Below are 23,861 nucleotides of genomic sequence, written 5' to 3'. Positions count from 1 at the left end.
CATTTTATGGACAACTAATTGAATAATTGTGAAAGTGATCAAATGAAAATAATCATTCGCCGCAGCCCTAAAAAAGGCGAGAGCCGGCGAATAGTTTGAAGGGTAAAATCTCACTTTTGAAGACTTTCCAAAATGAGAGATGTGAGTGTGTGTGACATGCCGTGCCCCGTTTTAACAACCCTCGAGCTTCTCCTCAAGACTTCTAGCCCCAAACGATCCCCCGTTTTTTTTTCCAACCATCATCTGAACCCCTGTGCACCCCCTCCCCACTTCCCCCCTTTCAAGCTCATTAAGTTAGGATGCCTTATCAGAGGGCACACTCACCCCTCCAAGGCCCTACACACATGCACATGCGCGTACACATGCAATATTCGAGCTGGCTTGATAAAACCTATTGTTCATACATGCACACACACACTTATATATATAGAACCCCCAGTTTTTTTTTCCATTTTTCTCTCCAAACCCTAACCGATCGCTAACCCACCCCCATTCACCACTCCGCACTCTCTTCCTAATCAACTCTTCCCATCCCTTCTCCCCCACCCTCACCCAGCTCTGGGGAGACACATTTTAGCAGAGAGGGAGGGATAGAGAGAAAGAGAGGAGAGGAAAGACGGGGGAGACAGAGGGAGAGAAAGAGATGCACTCCTCCTCTCTCTGCTCTGCTGCCACAGCGGCTTGGCTACAGAAGCCTTTGATGTTCTGCAAATTTCAAATTTCATTATAGAGAACCCCCTTCTCCTCTCCCCCTTCTCTCCCTCCTCTCCCCCCCTCCCTCTCCTCCCCCTCGCTGCTCTCGCGCTTAAACAAGCTTTTCTGCCTCACTCTCTCCTCCTCACCCCCCCCCCCCACCTCCCCCAATGCTGAAGTTAAGAAACTGAAAGCCCTGCAGAAGAGACTCTTCGTATGGGTTAATTATTCATTGGGCTGTGCGTGTATGTGCCAAATGTATGTCTGTGTGTGTGTGTGTGTGTGTGTGTGTGTGTGTGTCTGTACGTACATGCAAAAGTGTGTGTGTGTGTGTGTGTGTGAGTCATGGGCTGGCAGTGGGGTGGAATCTGGATTTTGTGATGCCTGTCTTATCTCTGATCGTCTTAGATCGCCTCCACCCACTCTTCTCTTGTCACTCTACCGAACATGCACCCACTTCTCCTGATAGAGAACGTCGTTGGCCTTTTAGGATAAAACACACTCGCGCACACACACACACACACACACACACACATACAACCTTTCGCACACACAGACGGACACACACACACACACACAGCAAGCCCTTCCTCTGTAGAGATGCCATTTTCAGGCCGGGCGTTCTTGAGACTCAGCATCAATGCGGCAAGGCAACCATTTCGGGGCAGGAAGCTGCCATTTTGGTTCAGAGCGTGTCAGCTGCTTTGAGAAGATATGTGTCCCAGTGGCCCTCAGATGAAACTGGGGTGCCACTGAAGTGGTTGACAGATTGGTGGTGTCAGCAGTGTTGGTGGGGAGAGAGAAGGGGAGCACGAGGAAGAGTCTGAGTGCTGTTTCTCCTCCGAATGTTAGTAAATGGGTGTGTTTGGTGAGTGTCTGCTGTAAGATGGTTTCAGACTTCCACTGGTATGGAGGTGACATGAAGATAATGCTTGGCATAACAGCCTTTTCTGAGCTGTAATAATAACTCCCTGAACCTTTGGCTGTTTTCACTTCGTTTCCCCTTGGTTTATTCGCATGTTTATGGCGTAATCGTTGCATGTGTTAGTTAGGGATGCCATATATTATTTTCAGAGAAACACGAATGCCATTTAATGGGGTGTCAGTGCACATATTTATAGGATGGTTTTATTTTCATTTACATTTTTTGGGTGGGCTTTTTGTTCTTTAATGTGTCAGGACAGCTGGTTAACAGTAGCATCAAGCAGCACAGAAATGAGAAGGAAGGAAGTCAGTCACAGAAACAGCAAAGAGAATCTCGATTTCAAAATAAAAAAAAATCAGTGCAGACCTGCAATCATAAAAACAGATGAAACAGAAACAATTTGACTACACAGCCTGTTTACCCACAATACAAGCACGCAGAAAATCAAGGGAAAATGACCAAATCAACAAAAACTCAGCAAATCAACATAATTAGACAGTTAAACTGCTCCGCTTCTGAAGCCCTGCTGGTGGGGCATGAAGCCTTCTCATCGTTATATCATCAGAGGTGAGATTATTTTATCAACTTGTGTTTCTCAGGTCAAGAAAAACTTTCAACCTTTACAACTCAATTTTCAAGACCACGGATGAGAAGTTAATGATGCTCAGAAAGAAACTAGGCCTTCCTGCTGAAGATCATGTGTTATGACTGAAAGCTTCAGAACAGCTACAAAATGGCTCTGTCTGGACTGCTTTATATTTTTCTTGTTTCCATTTATATACACCAATTTGAATATACAGGCTATGTGAGCATGAATACATTTTTTTTGGACGATGCAGGTCTGTCGGTTCTTCTGCCAGTTTCTCACACAACCTGCATGTTAAACTCTTTGCCTCACTGTCCAATGTTAGCTGTGGTTTTATGTTTGTAAAGACTGAGATGGTGCACAGCTTATAAACCTGGATGGTGTGTGTACGTGTGTGTGTGTGTGCGTGTGTGTGTGCGTGTGTTGGGGGGGTCACTGTCAGTTGATAGCCTGTCATGGCTCTCTGATCTGATTGCCTCTCTCTTTTTCATTTCCTTCCCCCTCATTCACCACCTTCCCGGCCGCAGCTGCCACTCCGGTCTCACCTCTGACCCCAGCCCAAGGCCAAGGTTGGGAGGTTGTTGCTGTGGCAACGTGGCATCCCCCTGGCCCGTGACTGCTGACCCCGGGAGCCCTAAGTAACCATGACGATTATAATTTGCTCCCCTCTGCCCCCTGCCAGCTTGTCCATGAATACCATTTGGAGAGCGAAGAGCAAGAACAAACCAAACTGATGCAGGGATCAACGGACGGACAGAGTAATGGACGGACGGACGGACAGATGGATGGATGACAGAACAAAAGGCCGACGCGTGTCCCATTGAAAGGACGAGCTTTAGAAATGAGTTTTGATGACCTATTGACCCTCTTCCTCTCTTTCAGTTTAAGAAAGAGGGTGTCACCAATTGGATGTAGATGAGGATCAACTTAACAGAGGTGGCTTTGCTTTACTAAAGAGCATCAAACTCTGAGAGGTCACCACTCCAGAGACCAGCTTTTAATTGTTATTCAAATAACTGGGACAACTTTAAACTATAGCTGGTTAACGGACAAACATTTACATGAAATGATGATATAATTCAGGGTCCTACACCTTTTCTTACGTCAAATTTAAGCGATTTTCAAGAATTTTCAAGGCACATTTTTCAGCTTTTTCAGCATCTTACAGCTGTGGTAAATGTATTTATATGTACTCAAAATCATTAATTAATTTCTTCATCCCATTAAATAAAATGTTATTGTGCTATAGACAACAACCAAAATATCTGTAATAAAATTCTACAGGATGACAAATGGAAAAAAGGAAAACATCATCATTTTAACCACATTAGTGATGATTATTTATCAAAAATAATAATAATAAAAGTAATTGAGTAAAAAACTAAACTATAGTAAACTAAAATAGAAAGTAGTATTGGCAATGACAGTGAAGTAATAGAAAGTAATACTTCAATAATACTTGACAGCACCAATAGTCATTCCTACAACACTGACACAATATTAATTGAGTTATCTGGTCAAAAATATTGTGATATTTGATTTTGTCTATATCGCCCAGCCCTACACTGATAGCTAGTTTACAGTAATCTACAGCAATGCATCATATTCTATAAGATTTTCACTAGTTGGGAATTTATGGCACGTTATTTTACAAAAAATATGAGTCAAGATATTTTTTATAAGCTGTATCTCCCAGCACTGTAGTGGTGAAATATAATGAACTAATTTATTCTTTTTTTTTTTTAGGCATTTTAACACTTTTTTCCCTCAAGAGATGCTCAGCTGTGCCTACCTAACTTCACACATGTTTATTATTAAAATGAAACCTCGTGATGTGTGTGTACAGGTACTATACCTGCTGGAAGGCCACTTTGCTCTTCAGTGCCAGCTCCTGTTGGGTGGGGTTGGATGTGTAAATGGCTGAACGATACTGGGTACCATGGTCATTGTGCTGCTTCATACCTGCGTAAACACACACACAAACACACAAAGGCAAAATAAAGACACCCCATAACACGCATAAGTACCAGTCACCACAGACACGATGTCATTTGCATGTAAACGGTTTTCACAATTATGTCATCATCCTGCATCTTGAATCCACGAAGCCAGATGAATTGAGAGATCACAGCAGATTCGGGCTTTCATTAGGGAGGCCTGCGGTGTGTAGGTGTATGGGCACATGTACAGTAGGTGGGTGCATGTTCCTCTTTGTCATCCATGTGGCACTGTCGAAATTTTCATCAGCTTTACATCAGGGTGTTTGGAGGATGCCCAGGCCCAGTGTACCTTGATTAAGAGGCCAAACAGCTGCCATCACTTCCATGCTTTTCACAGACTGCAATCCTGAGCAGCTCTGGCACCCATGGACCACTTCCATCGCAGGCTTCCCTTCGTCTTTATCTCTCACTCTCTCTCTCTCCCACTCAGCTATTGTTTCTGCTCCTTACTGGAGAGCATCATTTTTCTCTTCATCTATCGCTCTAAACCCTTGTCTGTCTTAATCTTTGGCCTTCTGTTCTGGGCCGGGGCGAGTGGCCTGTCTGTGTTCTTCTTTCAGGCTTTCACCGCTTTGCCTTTCAGCCTGCAGACAGTGATGCTTGGTTCATTTGAACAACAGATTATTACCGACTACTACTGGTCAGTGAAGACGCAAAGTGTTTTTTTCAAAGGCTGCTTTTGTTGAAGAACTCTACTATGTAGTGTCTTTGTCATGTCACAGTGTTACTGTATTTGTACTAGGGTGGCACTATAAATCGCAATATAAGTGCAATATCCAAATTGCAGAACCAGAATCAAAACACATTTTTTTTTTAAAAAAAAGGAAAAACGTATGAGAAAACAGCATTATAATAAGGTACTGTGCTGCTGCATGGATGACCAGGCCTAAAAATCTTTTTCTCCAGATGAAAGAAAAAATGTTTGTTTGATACAGACCTCAATAAAAATCACATCCTCATCATTTTAGTAGTTTTTGTTTCATTCAGTCAAAATAATTGCAATGTGACTTTTTTTTTTTTTAGCAAATTGTGCAGCCCTGATTTGTAACTTGTGTCCATGTCTTCTCCTGTTTTTCAGTGAATTTTCTAAAAGTGCTATTACTTGAACAACCTGTAAGCACAAATTTGATAACTGATGTGTGATCATGTTAACCAACCATTTACCATTTACACATCAGACACAGAGCAGGGATGCCATGGTGAGAAAATTTTTCCCACTGGTTAAAAACCTCATGACCACACTGGTGTTACTGATTAAAAACAGGACATTTTTCAAGAAAATATACAAGTGATGACACTCTTACTATTTGTAACATTAGAGTGCTTACTTTTATCTTTCAACATTAGAGCTTTTAGTCTCCTCCTTATTTTGAACAAAATTTGAAAATTGTTTCATTGAAGCTGCATGTTGCAGGTGTGTCAAACATCCCATACACCGACCCCAACAACTGTAGCCTTTGTCCACAGAAGAGTTGTACAGTTTGTCTCTAATCTAATGAAAGATAAAGCGTCGTAAAGGAACGTGAATTTTAAGCACACAGCGGTTGCAATGTTAGTTCCTTGTCAAGGTTAGCTTGGTTTAGCCAGGTTAGCCTTAGTTTTGACAAATTAGTACCAGTTGACACCTTCATGGTAATGAAGACGGTGAAGGCATTGGGCAAGTAATGTAACTGTGTGTTCCTGAACACTGATAACACCTACTACTGCTGCAAACCTAATACAGAGAAACAGTAGCATTCATTTGGAGACGTCTGACACATCTGAGTCATTCATCCTCCTTTTAGCTTTTGGCTCCAGTTTTCTCTCAACCAACTCCTGAAGGAAATATTTGGCTCTTTAACACCTAAACTGCTCCACTTGGCTTAAACGATGTAAATGTATCACAGTGTACCACAGTATGGTTTTAAACCCAGACGCTCCTCTTTCTATTAAACACAAATGGCATCTGGGGGATAAGGTTGCAGGAATAACTACTAAAAAAGTGGGAAAATAGTTCTGTTTGGGATTATTCTGGATTCAGTCCCGATGATAAAGGAAAGCTAACAAACACTGCAGAGTACTGACTGGTCGGAGGAGCGTTTCATCCTAAGGAAAATGTAAGCAGTGAAGTTGTTGGTCTTGCAGTAAAAATGAGCAGTGACAGCACTGTACATGCACAGTGTGGGTTTGAGTTAGTCAGTGAACGAAAGCCGCAGCTACTTGAAACTGAAGCAGAGCTCCTGAGCGTGTTGCTTCCCAGCTGTGGGAATAGTGTCGCTATGACGATCAGCTCTGCAGTGCAGCGGAGTACAGTCAATTAAGCTGTTTAACACAAATACTGCCATACTACTGTATACCCTGTATACACTGTATACATTGTATCCACCCATTAGTTGTTAACTCTGTCTATGTGCTGTTTGCTGTTTGGTAGGTATCATTTTTTCTGCTGAAAACAGCTGTCTGTTGCAGGTGGAAATTGGCTGAGGAGAGCGGCGAGAGAGAACCAAAACATTTGAGTTGCAAGCCATACATCCAAAACCACTGGCTGAAAGGTGCTAAAATTTTCCATAAAGCTGAGGGGAAGAGTCAACTGATAATTCTCAATGAGTCTGTCACCAAAAGAACCCCCTCTCATACTATACATGGTCAACTCATCCAATGTGAACGTGAAATGTTTATTAGTGCAGCTTTGAATTAGTACAGTGCATTAGAACAGTGCCTCTCTAAATTGCAGTGTGTGGTAAAATGTCAGTTTGTGTGATGAAATGTGCTCTAACAGCAAAGGGAAATACTGTATGTCAAGTCTATCTGCAGGAATCTGAGATGACATTCTCAGATGAAAAAAAAACCCATCATTAACCAATCAGATGAGGCCAATGTCATGCCACTGTATTCCCTTGCCAAATTTGTAGTGCTCTTCCCCACAGCACTTCCTCAGGAGATCAGGTCTGTTGCCCATATAAGCTTAACAACATTTTACATTTTGTCAAACAACATACTGTACATTGCACCTGTTAACATCTCTGCTTTCTATTCATATTGTGGGAGAAAACAGATTTTCAATAAGTGTGCAGACAAGCTGGAGCCACAAGATGCTGACATCTCCTTGACATAGTGATCTGCATATCTTGTTCTCTTTAGATTAAATGTTACCTTACATCATAGAATGTCACAACCTATCCGCGACACAGTCTGTTCAGATATAATGGCTATAAGTATTCATCTGGTCTTCATTCAAATCAGAGGAGACAACCAGACGTCGCCTGCTCTCCGACACACACTGAACGCCTCAGAGAATTTGCTTCACTGAAAATTTCATCAACAATATGAAATGCTTGAGTTGTTCAAATATGATTAAAAAAAGTGTGTTGTGGAGATTACACCGTTCAACACAATGTGTGCATATCATCAGTCTCTGTTCAGTACAGAGATTATTCCCTTTAATATCTTTATCTAAATTCATTTTGCATTTAAAATCTTCTATATCAGCCTAGAGTAAAACTAACAGACATGTCTATCACCCTAAAGTCACAGATACAGTTAACTTTAAGCCCCTTTCACAGTGGACCAAAAAACCTATCTGGCTTTTGTCTTCAGTGGGAAAAGGTTCAATCGGCACACGTATTTATCAGGACCAGCTCTGATCTGCAGTGATGGAGACTTGACACCTGGGTGGACACACTAGCAATCCCCCCTTTTCCAGCTGACGCAATAAAAGCTTATCGCCTTCATCTGTAACTTCTGTGACTATTTTTGACCTTTTTAGATATACATGTGCTGCTTGGTTTGATTCAGTTACAAAGGCACTGAGAACTGAACACACAGAGACTTTTAAAAAAGTCTTTCTCTCTGCTCCCCTGCACAGACATGAGGCTTTCTGGCATGCATAAGAAAAAAAACACAGACAGGCAAAGGAGTCTATTGGAAATGGGAGAGAAGTCAACACATTTAAAAACCTGCATATGCACCAATTTTGGTGTAAAAACAGTAACAGAGAGAAAACATAGAGAATGTGTTCTTTACTCTTTGCAATCAAAAAGGCCATGTTCATCTAAACACAATCCCCATCTTTTGTCTTTCCCTCCATTCTTAACCTCTCACACAACTCTTCCACCTCCATTGGTGCTCTGTTCAACAGATCTCAACTAGAATACAAGCCTAAGAGTCTACAGCCATGCTATGCACAGTGTTTCTTTGCACTAAACAGCAGCATGCTCATGAATGTCATGATCACAGGTTGTGACTTGTCATTTTTCATTGGTTGCAGGAGGGCAGATCTTATCCAATAAAAGACTGTCAGAGGTGAGAGTAAAGGAAGGAGAGAAGAATGTGGCATGTTACTGATAGCCACAACTCATTCTGAGACCTTGATATACCACTATTGATACCATCATTCCTGAAGTATTTTGGTCCAGTTTCTGTCTGCAATTTGTCAACTTAAACTCCAAACTGAGGTACATAAAGAGAGAAGAGATACATAAAAAAAAATATCTGCAAAATACAGGATAAACTGTGCATGGAAAATGATTTGAGACTCTCAAATTCAGCCACATGTTGCAGTTACATTCGTCCTCTCAAGCACATTCCTTTCAATAACCTGTGTTGATTATCTCACAGTTTCAAGCAGACTTTGTACACAGGCTGCATATATATGTGTGTGGAGGGGGTTTACAAATGAAAACAATCATAAGTGTGGGTGGGGGGCGCGTAGCTTGACGCTGGATGGCTGAAGGGGCTGTAAAAAGTTTGGGAAACACTGACATAACTGAACTGAAACCACAACCAAGGTCAGTGCATGGCTGGCATGAGAAAGCGCTTCTGCAGAGTTTGTGGCCCAACCATGTGGCACGCGCACACTGAGGTGAGTGAAGCAACTGTGGAAAGTGAGTTGAGCTTCCCAGGGTTCATGTAAGGCCTGCACCCTTCCTCACTGACGAACAGATATCCAGTGTACATTGTGGCACAGCTTTAAAGCTTAGTTTTAATCCACTAGAGTTAACACAAAATCATTTTATCATCTCTGTCTGTGCCCTGGAACAACAGCAACTAACTCACCAACTAACATGCTGATGTTTAGCAGGCATAATGTTTACCATGGTCACCATCTTAGTTTAGTATGTTAGCAAGCTAATAATCAGCTAAGCAGCACTAAATAAACTTTGCTAGTTGAGGTTAGGGCTGCGCAATATGGTTAAAAACATTCTATTTTGATTATTTTGACAGATAAAATGATTCATACTTTTTACATCACAATTTTAATTTTCATTGGAAAAAAAACTATTAAAATCATGATGATGTGACATCTGTTGTGGTCTGTACAAGCAAACATGTTTTCTTACATGTGGAGACCAGGATTTCGTAGGACGGAGCTTCTTTGCGGCACTACAATACTTCATTATAAAGCTGTTTTGTTACAAATTTTTTCTTTATCAAAAAAACACAGCTTCTGCAATTTAGATTGAACTTGGCCATAATGTATTTTGATAATATTAATTAATTAATTAATTAATTAATTATGCAGCCCCAGTTGAGGCTGATGTAAAAGTCATAGTTTTTGCAGGTATTTGGTCATATTTAACCAATTTTAACTTTGTGATGCCCCTAGATGAAAAGTCATGATCACCAAAATGATTACAATTCATTATGAGGGGGGCATGAATGCGTGTGTCAAATTTCAAAGCAATCCATTTAATAGTTGTTGAGATATTTCAATCTGGACCAAAGTGTGGACCAACATGCAGACCACCATCACCATCCCTGAAGCCATGCCACTACTGTGGCTAAAACATCCATGATTTAAAATCTACTTATTCATAAACATATATTTTCTAATTCAACCCCTTTACATCGTTTTTTATTTTTATTGTACAATACCACAATTCAACTCACTCTCTCATTTGTCTCCCTCTGCCTCTGCATCCATGTCTACCCTCACCCTCTTTCTCTCCATCTCTGCAGTGTTGGATGTCGGCCATCTTGCCCCCAGCACTGTTGTTCAGTGACGAGGGCTAATGGTGGCCCCTCCATCAAAGGCCACCAAGCCACCCTGCCATTGGCTGTCCAACAGAGCCTTTACTCTGATTGGCTGTCTGGCAGGGGTCTTGTAGCTTTGCTGCTTCCTCTGACCTTCCCTGCTGACCCCGACGTTCTGACCAGCTCAACCACACACACACACACACACACACACACACACACACACACACACACACACACACACACACACACACACACACACACAGCGTAGACTTGTGCAAGATAATGTATGGATAAAATATGCACATTAATTATGAGAGCAAAATTTATGATATAAAGATCATATATCATGAAACTGCTGGTTTGACTGCTGTAATCTGATTAAAGACCAAAGAATTTATTTATACACTCTTAGAAATAAGGGTTCCAAAAGGGTTCTTTCAGAAGGGTTGATGAGGAGCCCTTTTTTGAAGAAAGTATTCATCAAGAATTGTTGAAATGCTTGAAGAACTCTTTAGTGATAGGTTTATTGTACCGAAATATAAAAGACTTCTCTGTAAAACTCTTGTGTTATTTACAACATACCCTCTGGGTATGGATGGGTTCTGGATGGGTTCTAGATAAAACCTTTAGAATATAATAGGATTCTCAGTAGAACCACATGGGTAAGTTCTAGATAAAACTCTCTGAATACGACAGGGTTCTCAGTAGAATCCCCTGAGTGGATTATAGATAAAACCCTTGGAATACAAAAGGGTTCTTAACATCCTGGGTGAGTTCTAGATGGAAACCTTGGAATATAATGGTGTTGAAGGGGTTCTAGATGAAACAATTGGAATATCAAAGGGTTCTTGTTAGGACCCCCCTGGGTAGATTCTAGATAAAAACCCTTAGAATACAAAATGGTTCTTGGTAGAAATCCTCCTAGGTGGAGGTTCATGTTAGAACCCTTTAAAAGTGGAAGAATTCTGAATAGAACCATCAAAGATAGAGATAGATGTCATAGAACGGTTCTATGCAGAACCAGATTAGTGTAAAACAGATGATTGTCAGTGTAATCCTTTATGTTTGGTTCTAGCTAAAGCACTCTGAAAGTTTCAAGTGAAACCTTTAGAAAAGAGTTCTCCTATGGGTACAAGCCTAAGAACCCTTATGGTTCTAGTTAGGGCCTTCATTTCTGAGAATGTACCCTACAACAAAATTAGATGTTTAATATCTCATAACACAAAAGGAGAAGACAACAGAGGCTCTTCATCACAGAGAAGCGGTTGATGATATGGAATATCAGAGTGAAGTCAAGACACAAAACACCCTTGAGTGGTAGAAGCAGCTTCCAACACAAAGACAATTAAGATTCATCACATCTTCAGAGATCCCTCCACCATCTGAAGAGGAGTTACTCCCCAATCAAAATATTAACACCATCCAAAATATCAGCCGAGGCTTCAACTATACTAAGTCCAAATCCATCCCCATAAGCATTCAATCCTCAAAGAACTACAACGGCAACAAATACCACCCAAAAAACTTCGATTCCCCACTCCCGCCTCCGCCGTCTCTCTCTTGCTCTCTCCATTTTTAACAGCCCCCTTCGTTATTTTCTCCATCCATCAAAGGCGGCAGTAATTATTAATGAGAGCCTCCCTGTTCTCTCTGCATTATGCATGAGAGCCTTGCCTCTGAAAGCAGAGGGTAATGGGGGGTGGACAGAAGGGGAGGGGCTACGGGTCACACACGCGCACACACACTTACACACGCTGCCTCTCAGGGTCACTGACCTACGCCCACGAAGCCAAAAATATTAATTAATTGCTCCCCCCCCTATATCAGTATATTTAAAAGTAGCCCTTTCAACACAAATGGAAGACCAAATCAGACAAAGTGCGAGGGTGGGAGGGTATGTCAAGTCTCAGTGGGAGTGGTTGTTCTCTCCAGTACACTTTCATGCACAAACCTGCGTACACAAAGGTACATGCATACACTTTTTGGGCTTAAAAGCCGCTGAGATTTCTTGCAAGTCTGTAAAATCTCTTCCAGCGTTTACCCTCACACGCCAAAAAAAAAAAAAAAAAACATCACTCAGCTTGTCCCTGCTGGCTGTTGGGGATAAAAGCCTGCTATTTCTCCAACTTCACCTTCGCTTCTTTCCTCTGCAGGTTGTGCTCATTCACCTTTTGTCTTTGGCGGTTTCCTTTTACCCTGCTTTATTTCATGTGCATATATGTTTATGTGCATATGTGCTGTTGAGGAGAGGTGAAAGACGGATGCCAAAGCATGATCTGACTTGTGATTTTAACACAACATTTACATCTGGTATTACAGTTGGATCTGTGCCCAGATACGTTATCCAGATAAGGAAAAATATACGTGTATGCAAGGTGTGAATCTGCCTGACGACTTCTCGAGGTAGTCTGAGCTGGATTGTGTTTGAATCTTAGGTAGGTGCAAATGCAATCTGTGCAACAATCTGGACAATGTATCCGGATACAGATCCAATTTTAACATCAGGTGTAAATGGGGTCTAAGTTGCAGTTCCTGATCAATACTTTTTTCGACACCAATTTGATAAATTAAAAAAAATTTTAACAAAAAGAAAAATCCACATTATGGAGGAAGCTATTCAAGCTGGAGAAACTGTTTTACTCTGAACACTTTACTCAACCTGGATAATCGGACTACAATAAAGAAAGTGTCCATATCAGACTATATCAAACTATAAATACCTATCAGAAGGAACATTACTAACAAACAGTAGTCTGCCAAATCCAAAGAGCAAGAGAAAAGAGGAGATTACTTTGTGGGTAATGTTTGTGGTACTCGAAACAGCGGCGGATTTCTCCGCAAGTAAGATTGTCAAGAATCAATACAGTATCACTTAACATAATGTTACGATACTGAGGTGTATCATTATGTCCTTACTTCCCCACGCAGCGCAGTGATTCTCCTGCATGTACCAAATGACAGGACATTTTTCAATACGCGATAGAATCTGAGCATTTCGGTTGATGCGATAAATGTATCAAACATCAGCCCTGTGAGGAGGAAAATGACGAGAAAGAAGCAGAAATTTCAAGCCGTCGAAGAGTGAGAGAAGTTTTGTTGAATTAAAATTACAGTGTATATGTAAATAGAATTATAATAATTTTGTATTACAAAATAATGTTGACATGCTAGTTGATTTTGTAACTGTTTCATTTCTTGTAATGTTTCATCTTGTACAATGTGCTTTGGCAATACTATGTTTAATTATGGTCATGCAAGTAAAGCCTCTTTGAAGTGAATTGAATTAAATTGAGAACTGTACTGATGCATGTCCCGCTTTAAACATGCGCCATTCCTTCCACCCCTCAACAGAACCAGGGCCCTGACCCAGCTGTTTCTCCCCTGGCATCTTTTTACATGACAATCCTTCATCCGTTAACAACTGTAGAAGGTGAGATTATCCTCACCTCTCCACCTCCTTACATACCGTCCCTCCATTCCTTCCAGCTCCCTCACTCCCTCTGTATTTCAGGAGGGCACTCAGCACTCAAAAAGATGTAAAACAAGAAAAGACTGCAAATGAGATGAAAAACACCAACCATTTAATTACAGAGACAAAAGAATAAACATTTCAGCAGTCAAGCTATTGTCAGTGTCCGCAATTAAGAAATGTTTCTGCATAATTGGTGACTTTTTGCATCCTTCTGAGCGTGGAGGAAAAAACATTTGAAGTGAATTCGGAATTATTGCACTTGGCAGTGCGTACCAATTAGACTGCAGCAGAGTGAGCACTAATGAACAATCTAATGTAGCTTCTTTTTTCTTCCTCTTTTTACCTCTTTATTCCTGCACCCCAACACTGTCACACGATGTAATACTTGTTCACCCACTTCAGCTCCAGAGAGACGAGCCTAACCCTGTTCCCGAGCTGAAACATCAGTGCAGATTATTTGGTGTTTTTCATGCTGATGGAGTCTGACCAGCTATCGTTATTTCTACTATCCTGTCAAAAAAGTACACCACAAATGAAAAAAAAAAAGAAGTATAATGCCGGATAACTGCAGTCTTCCCTCTGTGTGTGTGTGTGTGCGTGATAGTACTCAGGGTTGTGCCGTGCCCCGCGGTCCCGTTACGACTGTGTGCGTGCCAGCAGAGCCCTCTCCTCCTCTCCCCTCTCAGCTGCTATTTTTGCCCTGTTCTTATGTAAGCCGCTCCTGACGCGCTGGAGACAGAGGCAGAGTACGGAGTTGGGATGGTGAGAGCATCCCCAGCGGACACACACACACATACACTTGCCTGCACGTGCAATCACTCACACACACACACACACACACACACACACACACACACACACACACACACACACACACACACACACACACACACAGAACATATATATATATGTACTAAGGGGAGTGAATATGTGACATATGCAAACATACAGAGCAAAACAGAAAGTGATGCTCGGCCGGCTGTCAGATGGTGACACTACACATATGGAGGCAAACGTTAAACCAACAGTGAACTGTGTGTGCCTTAGCAACAGTACTGTATATATATGGCTCTATATAAGGTATACAGGCATATCATGTAGATCACTGCAGCAACTATCATCATCTCTTTTAAAAATCTGTTTTATCTCCCTCCTTAGCTTCTATTTTATCTCCTCTACTGGAGCAGTGCTCTCTAACATGATCACTTCATGGTTCTGGGCATGTTGTCAGAGCACTGTGATTCTGGCCCTTGTGCTGTTTATTTTTAGCTGCATCTAAATCTAACAAGTAGAGCTTGTTCTACTGTTGTACTCGAATCAGGCCGGATGAGAAGTTAAATTCCTCGGTATTTAAAGCTGTGATATCAAACATTAATGTTTGGTCATGGAAAAAGAGCCACTGCCTCGTGCCTTTCGACAAATGATGCAAATATATGGACATTTCTATCGTAACCTCTTTTTTAATGAATATTTTTGGTCAGACGTCAACACTGACATAACAGTGATGTTAGTACAGTTACATGAATGAAATATGTCTTCTTTCTGTCGGATTTTTTTCTGAAAGAAAAAGAAAGTCTACAGACCAGCCACAGAATTCAATTCTCAAAGTCAACGCAAAACACAAAAACACAACGTCCTAGGAAGCCTACATAACACAAACACCACATACCTAACCTAAATACAAATTATATTCAGGTAGGTAACCTTAGTATTGAGCGATTAAGCAAAGAGCTGATTTTCTGATCTGCTGAAACACACTAATAGCTGCTGATTTCATATTTTTAACTCAACCTGTTACTCTGGCGTTAACACTCAGCACTAACCAACTACAGCAACCTCAAACGGTTAAAACCCAAACTCAAAATGCAGCTATTACTTGGAAGATTATTTACATATTTAGATTTGATTTTTTATTCTCTACTTGATGGGCAAGAACAACTAGGTGCAGCGCTTTGCTTCAAAAAATACTTTTTATTCATTCTATTGTACATTTTATTTACCACTTTTATGTGTGATCAAGTCCAGAGATTCGAGAGGACAGTTTACAAGTTCAATTTCATGTGAAGAATGTAAATTTAAATGCTCACATTGTGCTGTGTGCAGTTTTCAGGGGCTCTATTCATTTTGGCCGAACATTTTAGTTCACTTGTTTTCGTATGGCACCAGCTCGATAGGCAGGAATGGTTAAAGTTTACTTCAAAAAGTACTTTATTTACTTCTTTTATATGCAGTATAGCAACAATGCTGCTGAAATAAACTCAGAAAGACTGACTGTCATGTGATGTGCAGAGCTTTTGGAAATATGAATCATAACATATAGTCTCTAGAAGTGAATGATTCATCTTTTTGCCCTGCTGTAGTGTTGAAAAAAGCAAACAAAAGTAAACTTCAGTCATGATATCAAATTTCAATACTTGTAGAATCAAGAATCAATTACAAAATACTGTAAATCCTCATATAGTGCAAAGATGCAATAATCTTATGCATTACGATGAATTTCTGTTATTTAAACTATCCAGCCGTTTATAAAATAGTTAAAATGAGTTTGACCTTTAAACATCTACAGCAGTAAAAAGCAACATACACATTAATGCAGAAGTAATATTTATCAAAAAACATCATATATCACAATAAAACACTGACTTGGACCATTTTGGCTTCCCAATGACCACTTTAATTGAATTTGTCTATAAAACATCCCTATTTTTATGAAGATTCTGAGTGTAAAACTTTCACTTAAAGTGGATTAAGGTCTGGTGATATGGACAAAATAAAATACAACAATATTTTTAACCTCAATATAACTATGAATACAACTTGGTGCTTTCACAGAATATGAACCCAATGAGATTTTTGATAGAAAATGATCAGTGATGTGGGTGTAATGATTAAGTGTGTAAAGACCTCATAAAGTAACATCACTTAACTATAATGTAGCCTTTAAAAACAGGAAAAGACAACACTTACAGTGTGCCATATTACAATATAATGATATGAAAAATCTAAGACGACATCTCTATGGTCTCAAATAAATAGAATGATATAGTATTGATATATTGCTCAGCCCTAAGTAACTTGCTCATAATAACTTGTCATTTCACTTAACACCACTAACCATTCATTAAAAGTGGATAAGGTGGCAGATTTCCAGCGGTGTGGAGGATCCTTCACCACGTTATAATAGCTAATCAGCACCATGATTTCTGCCATTTTGACATTTTAACATTGTCTGGTAGTGGATGTAATGTGGGATTTATGATCAAGTGTATTCCAAACATCTCACCATCTTAACCTCGCATCAGTCCCACAACTAATACGCAGCTTTGGGAACAGAGAGTTCAATTTCTATCAAATTTGCATATCATATAACAATTTAATAATAATATTAACTTTAACTTCTCCAATTTTCTGTTCAGAGTCACTTCCCTGTAGGCAATAAACTGTATTTGTGAGAAAGTATTGATTTTTGCAAATGTTGCACATCTCATTTGAGAGCAAAAATCTGTTAATACAGCTCATATGATTCTGTGAGATGTGAACTCAATTTTCCAACACTCAAATGACGGTTTTGACAGCCTGAAATTAACGCTGCAAATATTTAGGCTCCTTATGAATATCTGTGTTTGTGTGTGTGTGTGTGTGTTATTTGGCATTTTATCTATCATTATGCAAAACACTGAAGCTGAGGTCTCTGTCTCTAATCAACAATCAAAGCTCAGGTTGGAATATAATGCTTTTTTTTTTTGTTATTTTGCTCTTTCTTCCTTTTCTTCCCACCTTTTTCCCATTTTGTTTCAATCATGTTTATCTTTATTTCCATGCGAGGTGAACACGTACACAAAAGTGACAAAAAAAAAAAAACTACTGAGAACTGTGAAAATGAAAGCAGGCAGACTTCTAAATATATATAACTTCAACATAATCAAATGGACATACATAAGTCAACCCCCACAGTGTGCACACGTGCCGCAATCTCCATAAATTAGGGCCGTCAGTGTGTGTGAGGGTGTAATAACTGACACCTGGTAATGAGCACGCCATTCTCAGCCAACCAGCGGAGAGGGACGGGGTTGGGTTAGAAGTGTGGGGGTGGCAAAGGTCACAGGTCAGGGGTCAAGGTCACCTCCTGCGGGGCTTTGCCTTTAGATGGCGGGGGCATACCTAAATTGAGGGATGTGGTGACACAGGGGGGACCCGGGGGTACCCCAACAGGGAATTGGCGTGTGTCGCAGCCAGCTGGGGTGAAGCTATTATATAAAAGGAATATTCATGCTCATCTTAATTGTCAGCACATAACTGCCACCAGCGTGACTCGGCAGATGGAAGACAGCTTGATTTATATCTATTTTGTGATCTGACCCTCTCCATGCGTGTGTGATGTATGATAAGCCATTTTTTTTACTCTATGGCTCGGTTGCACCAACAAGGATTCATTTTTAAACCCAGCTGAATCACGGTTTCATTTAAAATATGTTGCACCAAACTTTGAAACTAGCTTAAAATGAATAAAGATTAAAAATTCTGTTGCACCAAAACATTTAATTCTTCAGTATTAACTTACACCTGAGGAGGTTTAACTTTTAAAATTGTCACTTTTTTGAGACAGACTGAGCAAAATAATAAGGTTTTTCAAAGGACATTAGGGGACAGACTCAATCCAAAGAAGTTTTCTGATGTATCTCTTCATTCTTTCACCCCAGTTGATAATTCAGCCTTTTGCTCAAAGGAGAAGAAATCAGACTCTCTCCCCACAAGCTTAGTAGACCAACTTTTTAGCTGGTAGCAAACAACAAAAGAATTAGTTAACATTTTAGCCAGCCAGCAAGCAGTGTAATATTTTATTTACTTTTTAGGTAGCAAACAATATATGGTTTTCTTTTCTTACTTTTTTGTAGCGAGCAAACAATATTGCCTAACATTTTGTTAACTTTTTTTGAGCAAGCTAGCAAATAATGTAAAGTTTACAGCCAAAACTTAATGTTTTTCCCCCTCTTACTTAGTAGTTAGATCCCGTCAGCACTCAAATTTATCATTTATTCATTATTTATGTTAATTTGGGGAACAAGCATCTCCATATTGAATGAACTATTTAATTTCAGTTTACATCAATAAACATAAATGTACTAAATTTACAGTTTTTTAATTGTGCAACAGAACTCTGCTTAATTTTAAATCTGGATTTACTCATATTAAACCGAGTTTTGCTAAACTCTGATTAGAACAACTCTTGGATTAAAATAATTTTTGTTGGTGCGACGTAGTCTATGTGATTCCAGCGACCACACAACAGCAGCTTACAGAAATAATAAAAAAGAAAAAGCTTGAATGAATAAAAATGGCCTCCACTTTTGCATCGCATTTACCTATTTAATACACCTGTAATGCATCTCTTTTCTACCATGTGGCTCCACCAACGTCTAGGGTGAGCGTGCATGTACGTGCAGATGTTATCAAATGAGGACAGCCACCTCGGCCATCTTAGCTGTGCATTTGTGTTTTTGTGTCTATCGGCGTACGCCTGTTCACTGACGCAGCATCAGCAGCCCACACCATAAATACTGCATGGCCTCAAAAAATAGAGAGAACGGAGGGAGCAAGGGGAAGAGGAAGGAAAGGAGAGGAAAAGAGACAAGGAGGAAACAAAGAGGAGGGGAAAAGCCTCGGTTGTTAAGATGAAGGGCGGCGGAGGGGGGTGGAGGGAGGAAGAGATGGGAGACCGAGGAGGAAGGTGGGGGGAGGGAGGGAGGATGAGGAGCAGGGAGGAGAGAGTGACTAAGAGATAAAAGTGGAGTGAGTGGATGCGAGTGTGTTTGTGTGATGAGCGGATGGCCTCGGGGAGCGGTCGACTCACTGCGCTGCTCTGCGGATGTGCTGACGGGCTCCAGGCCGTTTGCTCACTCACTCCCCTCCGCTCCGCTCGCTGCAAAGAGGACAGGGGTGGGGGGTGGGGGGGGGTGCAGGTGAGACGGGTGAGGTGGAGGGGGAAGAGATGAGACAGGCAGGAGGAGAGCGGGAAACTGGGAAAGAATGTGGAAAAAAGGATGAGGGAAAAGAACTCAAGGGTGGAAGAGACAGGAGGCGTTAAGACATCACAGAATTAAGGGAGAAGAGGAACAGACGCAGGTTAAAGAGGAAAAAAGGGCAGTTGGACGACTATAGGAAGAGCAGCACACTCTTAGAAATAAGGGTTCTTCCTGAAGGACTGAGGTTCTACGCAGAATCATTTGCTTCTGAAGAACCCTTTTTTGAAGTAATAGTTCATCAAGGGTTCTTTGCAAGACTAAGGATTCCATTAACCCCTAATCTTACAAAGGCTACAGTGTTAAATGATGTTTTTCTTAATTTAAATAATGATAATTGTAACATAGACTGTTAATATAATGAGGGATGATTCTTTGCCTCATGTGTAAAATACAATATGGCTCTTCATAGAACCCTCAGGAGACTAGAGGTTTATAAAGATGAAACCCATATAAAAGTATTTTTAGATCCACCCAAGGGAGTGGGGGACTTTTATTTCTAACAGTGTAGGGTAAAATAGAGGGATGAGTTGACAGGCTGACAGGGTAAAGAGGTGGTCAGATAAGTTGCTTCTATCCTCCACTGGGAGTGAAGCAGAGGTGAGTGTAAAAAAACTGAAGTACCTGAGTACAAAAACTCTGCTCAAGTAAGGACTGCTACTGCTGAAAAATCAAGTACTCATGTAAGAGAAAAATATTCATAAAAATAACTAACTGAATAAAAATAGAAAAGTATTTACTGAAAAAAATGTTTACTACTTAAAAAAAAGAAAAAACAACAACACACCACAGTCTTCTTTTCATTGTCGATCTGTTGATTATTTTCTCAACTAATCCATCAGTTGTTTGGTCTATAAAATGTTGATGATCAAAAATGCTGATCAGTGTTTCCCAAAGACAAGACGACATCCTCAAATGTCTTGCTTTGCTCACAACCAGAAGACATTCAGCTACTGTCATAAAGGAGCAAAGAAGCTGAAATCAGATAATTTTGACTTTGTTTCTTAAAAAAAAAAAAGACTCAAACAATTACTTAATTTTAAAAAATAGTTAATGATTAATTTCATGATCTATTGAAAATTGATTAATTGTTGCAGCTATAACAGTCTTTATCCCAAAGTCTTTTATATGACTTGGATGTGACTGGAATCAATGCAACCACAGATGGTTTTCCTCACATAAAGAAGTAAACATACACCTGTATTCATTTGTGATGAAATGACAGATAACCTGCCACATATACAACATTCCCAATCTGTATCTGTCTTCTGTGATCACAAAATATGACATTAATATTATAGGACACAAATATGTACAAATAAGCTGAGTGCATTCTTTTTGTCTCCCATTTTAGATTGTGATTTGGTAAATAAATCATAAATAAATCACAGTAAACTATGTGCATTATCTAGGCTAATTAGAAGCCTAAAAAAAGTTACTTGATTACATGTGATAGAGGAAATGTAACTTGTTACTACCCGCTTCCAGAGTTAAGTGAACAGGGGATACTGGGAGCAAAGCTGGGCCTTCATTCTGTAACAAGGAAGCAGCCTGTAACCCAACTGACATGCCATTGGTGCAGCTGTGTGCACCCTCTGCATGCACGGTATGCCTATTCGCATGTACGCACAAATGGAGTAAAGCTGACTATGAGTAGGCATAATGAGCACTTGTGCATAATGTGAAGTGAACAGTATGCTTGTGTATGGAAATGTGTGCGCAATTGATCTGCTGTGTGTGAAAGAGCAGCAAGATGTGTGTGATCACTCCAAACATATCAAATCCTATTTACAACCCCGATGATGAAGCAGAAACGCTGCTGCTGCCCTCTGACACGCAGATGTCGCTTTGACTGCTCAGAGTTCATGTGTGCTCGAGTGTCTTCCACAGGCACATACACATGCACACACACACACACACACACACACGCACGCGAATGAAGGTATGTTAACTGAAGAGTTGCAGACATAAGAAACTTATAATTTGGGAGCGTGTTGAATGGGGGGTCTTTATGCAACATCCCAGGGAAGCCAGCAGATTGAGACTAGTGTTGCTGAATATGGAAAGAGGGCACACAGCAAAGGCTGCTGGGAGTTTCTGATTGGCTGCTAATGTTGCTATCCAGGCTGGGATTGGTGGAGCTGACGCAGCCCGACATCACGTTGTCGGGACTAAACCCTTTTGAACTGAGGCAAAGCAGAGAGGCACAGATCTCAAAACACACACACATATGTGCATACACACTCGCAGATACACACACCCACATACACGCATTAAAAGGAAGTATTGCATGCAGCTGAATATGCATCTGTACATGATAGTTCCACATGCACTCCAACATAGTGTGTGTATATAAGCCGGGATGGGCTCTGTGTTGATCGTGTCAGGAGAAAACGGAATTCATAATGTTCCTGGGCTCGTCTCCATATATGATGATCTCTGGTGAATCTGCGCAGTTGAAAGGGAAAAGAGCGAACTTCCTTAATTTCTCCATTCTCTTTTAAGCCCAGCTCTAAGGTGGACAGAATAAATTGGAGCTTAAGCATGCGTGAAGGCACAGCCAGCGGGCCCCTTTCCACCGCTCCACGCCACATTTGTCAAATCAGAGGAATTTCTTCTACACGTGAACCCAGAATCGAGAGAAGAAGAAGAAGAGGAAGAAGAAGAAGAAGAAGAAGAAGAAGAAGAGAGAGAAAACAGCAGGGATTCACATTTAAGTCACGCGCGGCGAGCAACACTCCTAGGCAAAGAAAAATGTATATTTGAGTTTGTGGTTATTTCAGAACATGTCGCCTGGTCTTAACTGTGACCAAAAAAAAAAAAAAAAAAAAAAAAACTAGCGGAGCGCATAGTCAATAAGCTGCATGCTATTAATAAAACATGAGATGAGACAAGGCAGTGAGTCAGGGGAAATGCATGACTACTCTTTTGGCCTCACTGCCTTTGCCCCGTGGCGTGTCGGCTCGACTCTCCTCGTGCCTTTGCCCGTAGTAAGACGTGTCTCCGCCATTGGCTACGGTGAACAGGAGAAGAATCTCATCTGATTGGAATGATGTAGTCGCAAACTGTTTCTTCAACCCACCTCCAGTTGAATCAAGCACACAGCTGATGTGTCAGCTCATGTATGCACTTAGCTGGACAAACATGGCTGACATTTTAGTGCATTTAGGTCACACAGACAGTGTATGAGAGAACAAGCATGACGGATGCAAAAGAGACGACAGTACTGACGTGGGCAATGTCATCGAGAGTGTGTGTCGTGTGTGTGTGTGTGTGTGTTTTAAGGCTGAAGGTCGGCCCTATGAATCTTTGATCCATCTCTTCCCAACTTGTCATGCCCCTCCCTACATTCAATATGAGTGAGCAGAGTACCTCTTTGCCTGTCCTTTCGCTCTCACACATACATGCACACACACTCCCAGTGCATTAATGTTCTTACATCACCTCCTCCAGTGAGCACAGAAAACAAGAGAGCAAGAAGAGACTCGAAGAGATGGAGAGATGGGGTTTTTTTTGGGGTGGGGTGGGGTGGGGGTTGTTCTTGTCATCGCCGAGGGTGGAGGAGGGGGTTGAGAGGTGGGTGGGGAAGAAGAGACGTGTCATTAAAGAGGAGTGGGGAGGAGACGGGATTCAAATGAAGTTAAACATATGCGGCACGCTGTATAAAGTATTAAGCATAGGAATATGGATTAGAATCCAACCTGAGTTATTTGGGGGGAGAAGTTTCATCAGTTTCCCACGACTAACAACTTCAGAATTGCCGTTGAGGGATTACACCCACCCATGAAACACACTGTGCATAATAGAGTTGTCACGATACCAGAATTTTTAACTTTAACCAGCAATGTATGTGTTTGGGAATGTTTGCTGATCAGAGCTGCAAGGATGCTCAATAATACCCATCCCCTGCCTTTATCTGACGACTCGCCTTCATGTCTCACCTTAAATCAGCATATAGGGCTTTTCCATTGGCACTTTAGGCTGCACAGAGTCAAACCATGCGGTGCAGATTTCCATTTTCATTGCCACTTTTAAGGTGCCGCGTTCTGCTGAATCGCACCCAAGACGAACCATCTATGGAGGGGGGCCAAAGTGCGCCCGACCTGCCTCCAAATGGGCTGTGGTGACACTTCGCCAAGTGCAGCCAACCTGAGAAAACCCCCCTTCTCCCCCTCAAAAAAACCATGTGTTGCAAGGAAAGTAGAGAGAG

General features: G+C 41.0%; 1 protein-coding gene across 1 annotated transcript in view; it reads right to left on the bottom strand.

Moving 5' to 3' along the window:
• msrab (methionine sulfoxide reductase Ab) overlaps positions 1-23,861 on the bottom strand; it is a 57,984-nt gene that overhangs the window by 11,783 nt on the left and 22,340 nt on the right. The window contains exon 5 of the mRNA XM_084743080.1: positions 4,060-4,166. Within this exon, the coding sequence (XP_084599206.1) occupies positions 4,060-4,166 (107 nt within the window). The remainder of the gene's footprint in view (positions 1-4,059; positions 4,167-23,861) is intronic.

This window comes from Lutjanus erythropterus, chromosome 18 (assembly GCF_056507025.1).
Source record: "Lutjanus erythropterus isolate fLutEry1 chromosome 18, fLutEry1.hap2, whole genome shotgun sequence".
Classification (NCBI taxonomy): Eukaryota; Metazoa; Chordata; class Actinopteri; order Lutjaniformes; family Lutjanidae; genus Lutjanus; species Lutjanus erythropterus.
This window is presented reverse-complemented; position numbering and strand designations above follow the sequence as displayed.